At 42.6% G+C, this 10,226-nt stretch overlaps 1 protein-coding gene across 1 annotated transcript in view; it reads left to right on the forward strand.

The window, feature by feature from the left end:
* LOC146178926 (uncharacterized) overlaps positions 1–9,515 on the forward strand; it is a 34,443-nt gene extending 24,928 nt beyond the window's left edge. The window contains exons 7-10 of the mRNA XM_084580072.1: positions 1,364–1,493; positions 2,896–3,099; positions 6,573–6,695; positions 9,326–9,515. Of these exons, the coding sequence (XP_084436198.1) occupies positions 1,364–1,493; positions 2,896–3,099; positions 6,573–6,695; positions 9,326–9,514 (646 nt within the window). The 3' untranslated portion in view covers position 9,515. The remainder of the gene's footprint in view (positions 1–1,363; positions 1,494–2,895; positions 3,100–6,572; positions 6,696–9,325) is intronic.
* The last annotated feature ends 711 nt before the right edge of the window (positions 9,516–10,226 follow it).

Here is a 10,226-nt window from a genome sequence, read left to right on the forward strand (position 1 = left end):
TTCAAACGCTCGCATATGTAAGGCCAGATCTAGGGTTAAAGCTTCGTGGGAAGGTTGGTCACAAACAGTAGAAGAGCGACATGACAACAGGACGCAAGGAGAAGGCACAACAGAGGCGCTGACTCACAGCACTTGTTTTTATTCAGAGAATTTGTCTTCAGCTACCTTCCTGACTAGGCAAGCAGAAAAGATGCCTTTGTTTCGGGGCCCTTTCCCCTAATAGCCTGTGCAAGCCATTTGTTCTTACATTATCACTGAATAACTTTCAATTTGTGCGAGATTTCCTCCTCTTTGCAAAATATCTGCGACGCAACGATCGCAAGCTTTCTAAATGGTGTAATACTATTTCGCTTCCCATTGAAAATTCATCTGCTAGTCATGTTGTAGGGTGGTTTGCGCCATAGTTACGAACAATTGAAATAGCACCTACAATCGTATGCCGTATGAAATGACGCGCCCCACTACACAACATGCGGATCGCCAATAATTCCATTTGTTAAACTGCAAAGAAAATCATGAAATATCATGTCATACCATTTTTTTGCTTACAGTAACTAGCTTAAAGCGACTTATCGTTGACAATGTCTACGGCGCACTGTACATTCAACAACTTAGCTTTACAAGTCACATATATATATCGGTGTTAGACAACATTCGCCGTAAGCTTCTTCCTGAGCGGAATCTGCATCGTCTATAGTCAGGCCATTTGGCGCGTTATAAGATTTCATGCCATTCTACCTCAAATCAGTTTCTTTTCAATCAACAATACATGCACACCCGTGAGCAAAAGTGGTAACTCCACGCGAACCGCAACGATTGCATAATTTTCGGTATAAAAAAATGTGCCACACAAAATTGCTTGGAGAAGATGGCAAGTATATCAAGGAGGGTACATATTACATATATCAGAAATAACTGCTTGTCTGTCGGAAACATCTGGCGGGCAGTTTTCTCGCAGCGCATGCAGTATGTTACTTTTGCTCACGACTGTTCGTTAGTAGCGGCCAATCTCAATGAGCGTTCAATGTGTGTCGATACGACCCGCGATACATTAGTGATATGGGCGGAGTCTGTCTTCGGACTCCATCTTACATTTTGTGTCGATACCACCCGCGATGCATTACTGGTGCGGGCGGAGTCTATCTTTGGACTCCATCTTACATTCTGTGTGTCGATACCGGTGACTTTTTCGCCTCTGCCTAACTGACTTCCACAGCCTACATTTTACAGCCAAGACGATCCTCTCTGACAAGGCTCGTTGGTAGCTAGTACAAATTATACTGTTTGATAAGTCCTATCTAAGCGCCTACCATAGAACTAGACTTTTGAAACGTGAGGGATACTAATCTCCTGCGTTGTCCAGGGATACCTTCGAGCCCGACGCTGTCGTGTTGGTCGGCCACTTGTCTGGTCGTGACAGCGAGTCCGACAGCTGCGAAATACTGCCACCAACAACTCTGCAACGCTACACTCGGCACGCATCTCCGAGCCTTGTAAGGACCCCGTGAAGTAAAAGTAGAGCTAAATATCTTATTAGAAACTGATTTGTACTCAAATGTCTCTGCGTACTGACATAAACGGCATAGAAAACAAAGCAACCTCATAAAGCTTCTCACTTTTAATCTATGAACGCGAATATTCACGAAACGTTGAGCCCTAAGAATCGAATGCCATTAAGTGCGCTAAAATCATTGTTTTTTAAACCCTTTTTTGCATAATTGGGAAAGAGTTGCCATCGTTACACATTAGAGCCTTCTCACCAGTGTTGTTTCATGACGCTGTACCACCCTGCAATCCTGATGCATGGCGAGCTACAATTATTTCTTAACTTCCATTATTTTATTCCCGAAGGTTCGAAATTTTTTACAATGGCAGTCCTGAGAAAATTGGCACCTAGGTTTTCGCCCTTACGTTAAGCTTTTCGGTTACTTTATCAAACTAAAAATAAGCAAGAACGTTCCGTGCAACACACTGTAGGCGTAGTTTTAAAGATGCTGTGATAAGGACAACAACGAAATTTCACTTCCGACTTCAAATTACAGAATATGTAATCTTTGCCATCTCAATTTATCTGTGAAATTGGAGTTTCGTTCCGTATTATTGCGCTGTGTATGAATCCTAAAATTTCCCACTTCGTGATCGCAGTCAAACATATTTCTACCATCAGGCAGCGTTCCGTGCGTGAAGTCACTGGATGCCCTGCAGTCTGTATTCGCTCCCCAATGACTGGAGGACACAATACTGGGCCTGATTTTGCGTTTTCTTAACTCTAATGACCCTAACTGGGACTTAGCGGCCAGTATATCCAATCAGTGCGCAGCACACGATGGTTTTTTAGCTTTGTCCTGACACCACATGTTAGGAAACGCATACATTCCGTTTCAGATTACATACTTTATTCTCTCGTGAAACATTTAAATAGGTGTTTTGGAAATAGATTTTTATACCAGAGAGAGATGGGAGTATTCTTAAGAACTCAAGTGTTAGAAAGCCCTGCGTTGACCTTTATCTGGACTCGCAGTCCATTGCTGCTGCTGCATCTATGACGCGGTTTTTTTAGCTCAGCGCTTAAGGACACAGTGAGATGCTCAAAGATTCACTGCACCCTATCGGTCTTGTATGGCTGTCGGAGCGAATGCAGCATTTTATTTGCCACCTTTTCAGCGCAGGCAGTGCGGCACGGTAATCTCCGTCTATGTGTCCCAGAATCTCGCGAGACTAATTTTCTCAACCATAAAATTTTAAAATATTTCCACCGTTTTACATGGCGTTCATACAAATGACCAAGAGAGTAATGCCCAGGGAAGAGCAGTGCAACTACTGATTGTGCAAATGGAGGAAGACCTGCAGGAAAACGCCCATATTCTAGCAGTTGTTTCTTCCCGGCTTATGCAGACGGACGCCCACATGACGGCCTTCAAGCTGGACTCCAGAGGCATTCAGTCTGCACTGTTCGTCTCCGTCCCCATGTTTGGCCGCTGGTATAAGCCTCGCTACCAAAACCGGGAGGTGCGCGCACGAAGCGGGTCGCATAGTGGCTTCGGATTTCTGCAAAAGTGCAGACATGACTCGAGCGAGGCCCTCGGAAGCCCGGTCCAGGTGTGGCTCTTTCCTTCTGATTCCAATTGTAGCTTTCCTTCTGAACTGCAGCAAAAAAGCACGACGAGCAATGCAATTTAAGTACGCAAAGAGCTTTTTTTTTGCAAGAGCAGAGAGAAGGTTACTCTGCAGTTTTTATGGCAAAGCATAGCATCAGGGGGAGGCCGGCTGCAGTATGCCAGCGCCTGAACTGCTTTGCAGGCGCAATTATTGGGGAGAAGGACACCCGGACTGGCCTAAAATTCGGGCATTAAAGTGAAATAGTTTTAAGATCGAGATAATAATAATACTTTCGATAAATTAAACCGATCTAGTCTTGTTGACAGCCACGTTAACTCGATAGCTAAATGTTTTGCATTCTTATATTGGAATTCATTACTAATGCAAATTATCACTATTCTTCATCAATAACTAGCCGAACAAAATTTGCACGAAGTTTTGTTCGTCACAGCAAATTATATGTGAAGAGTTTTCACTGTAAGTCCATTGTGACAACAGATATTTCTCTACAACATCAGAAATTTTGTACTTGAAGAAGAAAGCAACTGCAGAACCAAAGACTACAAAAATTCTGGAGAAAATGTAAAGAATAAAAAACTAACTACCGAAGTATGCAAATATCTCTCGTTTTATCATAAGCCTACACAATGTTTTGCCCAATTTTGGACACGCTTCTGTGCTATTTTGCGACTAGGCCCTGGTAACTGAAAAACAGTCTGAATGCAGAAGCTTTTAGTATGTTATAAAAGGCGTTTCATATGTTTTCAGTATGATGTCTGTTGCGTAGTTTTTCTCTACTGCATAAAGCAAAGTTAGAGCAATGAAAAATCCGCCATATGAAAAAAATCCTAAGCAAATTCCCCGAGACTCGCAGCAAAGAATAATTTGTCTTTCTCTGGAGTGGAGATTTACGTATGGTATTGGGAAAGCATGTCCGCCAGCTGCTGCCACGTGTACGGATTAGTATTTCATAGATACGACAAAATAATATGTAGTTTTGTCACAAAAGTCATATTTGTCAGTAGGTCTGTAGTACTGTTCTGTAGTTCAGTAGTTTTCAGTATATTTCTGTTGTCTGTAGTTCTGTAGCACTTTTCTGTTGTAACTACAGAAATTTCTGATTTTAATTACTACAGCACGCTGTGTTGCCACAACAGGTTTTCCGTCAAACACCGCACAGAAATTCTGTCGTAACAACAGAACATTTCCTGTAGTTTTTTCCGACTGGGATATATTTTCAAAACGAGGATAATGGGGCATTTTCTCAAAGGAAGTCTGAATGAACATAACCCATCTCACACATTTTCTGTCTAGAGGAGGAGTTGAAGGTATAACCTCGGATGGCTTCATAATACATATATTTATTTATATATATATATATATATATACACACATTCCTGTATGCTTCGCTGTGAAAGATTGGGTTCGGTTTATTTTCTGTAGATGCATTCTATCACAATTGCGCTTGTACTATGCTGCTAAAGCTGCCTATGAATCAAGCACTAAATAATAACTTAAGTCCGGCACCCATTCTATATAACTGGCTTAGGCGCACTAAATTTGTCGAGATCTTTAGATAGTTTCTGCACCTGCGCTAGAGCTGTTCCAAAGTTATGTGCTGAACTTCGAAACGCAGAAATGTCAATGCTAAACTTTCACACCAGCATTATAATCAAACCAATCGGGCTCTCATCCCATTCTGCCCAACTCCCAGCCGCAACGGCAGCTTTTCAGTACAGGCGAAAAGAAAGGCGCCCTCTACTGTGAGTAGAAAATTCGCACTAACAATTGCCCCAAGTTGTCATCTACTATTACAACTCGGACATCTTGAGTCGCTTTTCCACGATAAAGACGACGCGTACTGGAAGCTGCTTGTTGGTGATATACCCCGTACTTTCCATTGAGCTTTACTAAAACAAACATTTGCAGCCTCTACATTTCTTGTTGATGCAGACGCCATGAAGGTGTAGATGGCCTGTTATGCTTCCTGTTATACTCCTGGCGACCATGCAGCTTTCATTTGTTTATAGAAGTGCCCTACCAAAGTATATCAGGACGAAAATGCGGTTTAGGAAGGCACCTCTGGATGCCTTTTTCGCACCGTTCCCACGAAACTTAGTTAATGTGAACTATTAATATATCGCTATTTCACGAAACCAATAAGCTAACAAACTCACTGCAACTCCACAATCAGAGTAATTCTCGCGTGAAGTTGGAGACTCGTTCGCAAGTACGTCCTTGACCAATGGCTAGGAGTAGTTATTGTCTGAAATGCTGTCTGCTCATGACATTTTTCGGAGCAGCACGTTACCGCCAGTTTAGTAGGTGAATTACTTGTGCATTATGAATTCCGTCTGCAACTAATATAGTCTAAGCCTAAGTAAACGTTGCTCATTTCCTATTTCGCAATTGTAACGGCCGAGATGAAAAAACGTAGTTTTTCACATTGTATAATCATTACAAAGAATTGGTTTTATGCCAGATTAATCTGCATGGCGTGAGTTCAAAACGGCTTAAAGAGCAAAATGATTTCATATAAAGTAATATTTGCGTCTTAGCATTAGGTTCATAAGAGCATCATACATTATTTCACATGTTCCTCACAGAAGGACCCATATTGCATTCATATCGCAGTTTAATCTACTTGGTGCGCGAAAAGCTCAAAGAAAATTATTGATGATTATCAAAAGACAAGACCATTCTCATGGCAACTCTAAATATTCTCAGAAAGGGAAGTGATGGCCCGGAAATCCGGCCCGAAAATCTGGCCCCTATTTCGAGGCTGGCATGATTTCTGCAGCCAGTAATGATGCAATGACCACATGCACCGTTTAACTGAAATATTGTAGAGAACGCATGCGATTATTGCTTCGTATTAAATGAGGAATATTTTCATTGATACTTGCGGATTAAATGGACTTGTTAACGAGTTGAGTTATTTGAAAACGGAGGCAAGTCTTCAAAGAAGCTTACTCATCCTTATCACTTGCTGAGACAAATTTGTTGTCACTTTCTCAAGTGGAGTTCTGTAATAATTAACAGAATGTTACCTGATTGTCCATAATATTTACCTTCCACAATTAAAAATAGAAGATTAGGTAAAACAACAATCAGCAATCCCGCAGTTTTCTCTGGAAAAAGGCAATTGTGGCCCCTTAAAAACTTCGGTTATTTTCACCTTGGGCAGCCGTTACAATTGACAGTTGTGTGAAAAAATTTAAACTGCTTCCTGTAAACTCAATGCTGCTCACCAAAACGAAACTTATAAGACAATATACAATACCTATGCAAGATTGTTCCTACTGCAAGATATATTAATGTAAGACAGCATGCATACTACTACCGACAACAAAGCATAAAGCCTTTTGCATCTAACGGTTAAATACGGACAACTTACCATTCTCGAATAGGATGGCAATGGATGAAATATTTGTATTTTCGCTAACCAACCTTCAGCGCGTCTAACTGCGCAGGTCTGCCGCGACCCGGCGTACACTGTGGCCCAGCACAAGACAGAACCCCAAGGCGCAGTGGCGTACAACAAGCAGGCAGGAAAACTACTTGCCTACGAAAGTGCGGCATCCCTACTGCATAAGGTAATAGATTAAATTTTTCATGTCCGCATTGCTTGATTATATGTAATCTTAGACACTCTCGTCGTAGTGTTATGTTTTATTTCATGCATTGTAGTTACATTGGAGGTAGCCATGCGATATGCCGCCACAGGAAGGCAATTTCTAAGCATGCAATGCTTGTCCAAGCCCCGTAATCGGCGCCAGTGCTAACAGCTAACACGGAAGCGAACCTGTATTATTTCTTCGACACTTGCAGTGGAATTGCTGGTGACTACATTCTGTGGTGTCTCCAGAGTAGCACACGGGTAAGCAACAGTGTCTCTAGAATGTTCCGCGGATTAGCGGGCCGCGAAAGTCATTAGAGAGATTTAGCACACCGTGATCCGCCACCGCGAGTTCCATTGCGAATGCCCAGATCACTTTCATGCCGATAGATGGCGCCACATACTTGATGTCGGCACATCGACCTGGCGCATCGGAACCAATCAGCTTGTGCGCCCCACCCACGAGCGGTAGAGGGTCACGGTGGCGGATCGTGGATCAAGGTATGCTAAATCTCTCTATTGTATCCTCAAGACATTACGCCATCAAGGAGCTGCAACCTCTCGACGGCGGGTTTTTGCTAGGCGGGCGTGCATACGCAGTATTTTAAGGAGGGTGAAGCGGCGAATAGTGGCAGTGTCTGTTGCTTTCCTTCTGAAATTACAAGTGCCGTAATTCTAGGCAATGTGCATAGCGTCGAAGTCGCAGCAAAATAAGTGTGATCACCGGTAGGCTGCCTTTTGAAGTGTGGCACGAGGCTGAGGTATGTAGGGTGGAGTCTGTGTGTTTTCAGGGCTTTTGAAGAGGAGATAGGAAAATAAAATAAGAATTTCATGGGGCCGGAGTAAGTCAACCCTATATCCTTTAAATACATGTGTTGTAGCACAAGGGCTCAATGTCGTACTGTCCACGAGAGAGCCATTTTCATAGCTGCGTTCGGGTCAACATCGGTGGAACATCCATCGTACCCTTGGAGATGCAATAGAAGCCAATTGCATTTCTATAAAGCCATTATGATGGGCACACTATCGGCCGCTACGTTGGCTTTGTTGCGGCGTAAGGTGCGGCTGCACTGCTCTATCACGGTTGAGTAGGCACGACCATGTGCGACCAATTAGTTATTTAGTCTTCGATACCGACCCATCGTCGGATGGTATTCTTGTGAATTAGTGTGACAGGAAATATCGCCGCAATATATACAGGAGCGGGTAAGAGAACATATCCAGACTGGTGCATATCGGAGAGGGCAATTTTCTACATTACATTGTGCGCGAACATGAATAATGAATTATGTGTATGAGCCAACTGATACAGGTAAACAACGTTTGTACTACGGCAGTGCTCTATTTAATAAACTCGTCCAAAGCAGTACCGTAGTGAATATTGCGAATTATTTGTCCGAATTTGATGGGCCGCAATTCATATGCTACCTGAGGGGTAGCCACACGAGGTCGGAATAAAAATGCGTGTTTGGTCAGCTTGCAGCTCTTTTTAACAGCTATATTGTAAACCTTGTACCATTTATACATAACTCTCTACTCTATTTTTCATTTGTGCCAAGAAGGTAAAGTACCGCTTCAACGCGGAGCTCTGGATATTTGAGTAAATCTTCTAAAAATGAAACTTTCGCGTTCACGAACAGCAAGATGCAAACTACGTCACAACCGGACCGGTTGTGACGTAGTTAGAAACGTCGAGCCTCATGGGAAGGCATTGAGGGGAAGGTTGAAGTACACGGAATTTAGTTATCGGGTTCTCTACACAGATCGCAGCGGAATAAAGAGAACAAAGTGCAAGGCGACCTTGGCCATTTTTAAGTTCAGCAGGCTACCAACCAGTGACATACATTACCGAAATCATGTGGGTTACATAATACCTGATATTATTGATATAGGAAAGTACAAAAGGCTGTTTTATGATAGTATTCAACACTGTACGATACTAACTAATTAGCTATTCAGCACTTAGTTTCCTTCCTACATTCCACTTTTATGAGCGGAAAAGAAATGAGGTATGGTAAACCTACACAAACACTCGGACTGTAGTCGGCTGCCGGACGCCAGATTTTAGAAAAACAATACGACCAGTTTAACTCAGTTATTCACGGAATAGCGCAAAGCAGCAGGACGTTTCGACAGGATTGTGTTTGCTGTGCCTTAATTAATAAACGTTATTTTGCTGCTTTGATCAGGCGGCCATGCTTCCAGACCGCACACATTGCATATGCTTCACACAGATGACCTTCTTAAAGCAATGTTCTTTATTGGCGATGGCGCTGGATACGAATCTCTCGTTGCAACAGAGTTTGCCAAACACAATTGCGTGGAGAGTGAATCAGGCCAACAAGAGGTGGTCGTGTTTGTGACCATACAGCTGATTGTCATGAAAGAAAGGCGCGGTATCTGGAATCGGCTCCAGACATTGGGGTTTGGGGAGAATGAGGATAGTAGTGCTGCAGCACTAAACGTCTGCCTCTGATGCTATAGAAACTGCCGCTATACACGCTAATGGACAGAAACATGTTACTTTTTAGAACATATCGCATATAGTATGCCCAGGTTGCACATTACTCAAGTTATGTTGTAATGCTTATTCCGATTTATTTGCAGTTGTGCGTTGCAAGGACCAACGCGAGTGCAGTGAACTACGGTCTAGCTGCGTTCAACGTGGAGTACGAAGATAGCACAGACCACTGCGGCCAGGGTAGCTTCTCCCGCTTGCGGGCTATGAAGGATTTGCTGAATTCTTTCACCAACAAAAATTTATCAGCGGCAACTATGGAGGACTGCACATCATAATGCACCCACCTAAGGATTGATACGCATAAAACAGAATAAAATTTAAAAAATAAGCTATGCTCTTTGGTTCTTTGGTCTCTACTGGAAATTAATCAAGGTGTAACACTGTCTGTAGTACTTTAGAAAAACATTCAACGCAGCTAGCAACTAGATTTAAGTGACATCTTCCAAAAAATCTATTTTATATTTCTTAGCAGATTCTTTAACAAAGCAGAATCCTCCGAGTAAGTGTCGCCGCTTTCTTCATATCTTTAAGCCGTTTCCCCAAGTATTGCGTAATTTAACATGGCATTGCTACAATCTCTTTACAATTACCAGTTGCATTAAAGCACTGAAGTTTTCTTTAATGAATTCTTTTTACTCTATCATATATCAGGACAGGCTTATTTATTAAAGAACTTGCGTCCATTTATGACTACAGTTTACAGTATTCACTGAGCACAAAAACAAAATGGCAGCCGTAGCAAACGGTGGCCACTTTACATCTTTACACAAAGAAATGTTCAAATGGTGCATCAGTTTTAACGCCATTCAAGGCTTCCAATGACTTTGCGACAAAATGGAACCACGCGGTGCTACACGACATTCTACAAACATCCTCAAATGCGTCGGTATTCTTTTGCAGGGTTGTAACGGCGTGGGCGGTCCTGCCACTGTATTTTCTGTTTCCACCGACACCGGTCTCAACGCTGGCGCTAGACTTAAACGCCAG

Source organism: Amblyomma maculatum, chromosome 9, assembly GCF_055883805.1.
Source record: "Amblyomma maculatum isolate TAMU_Amacu chromosome 9, ASM5588380v1, whole genome shotgun sequence".
Classification (NCBI taxonomy): domain Eukaryota; kingdom Metazoa; phylum Arthropoda; class Arachnida; order Ixodida; family Ixodidae; genus Amblyomma; species Amblyomma maculatum.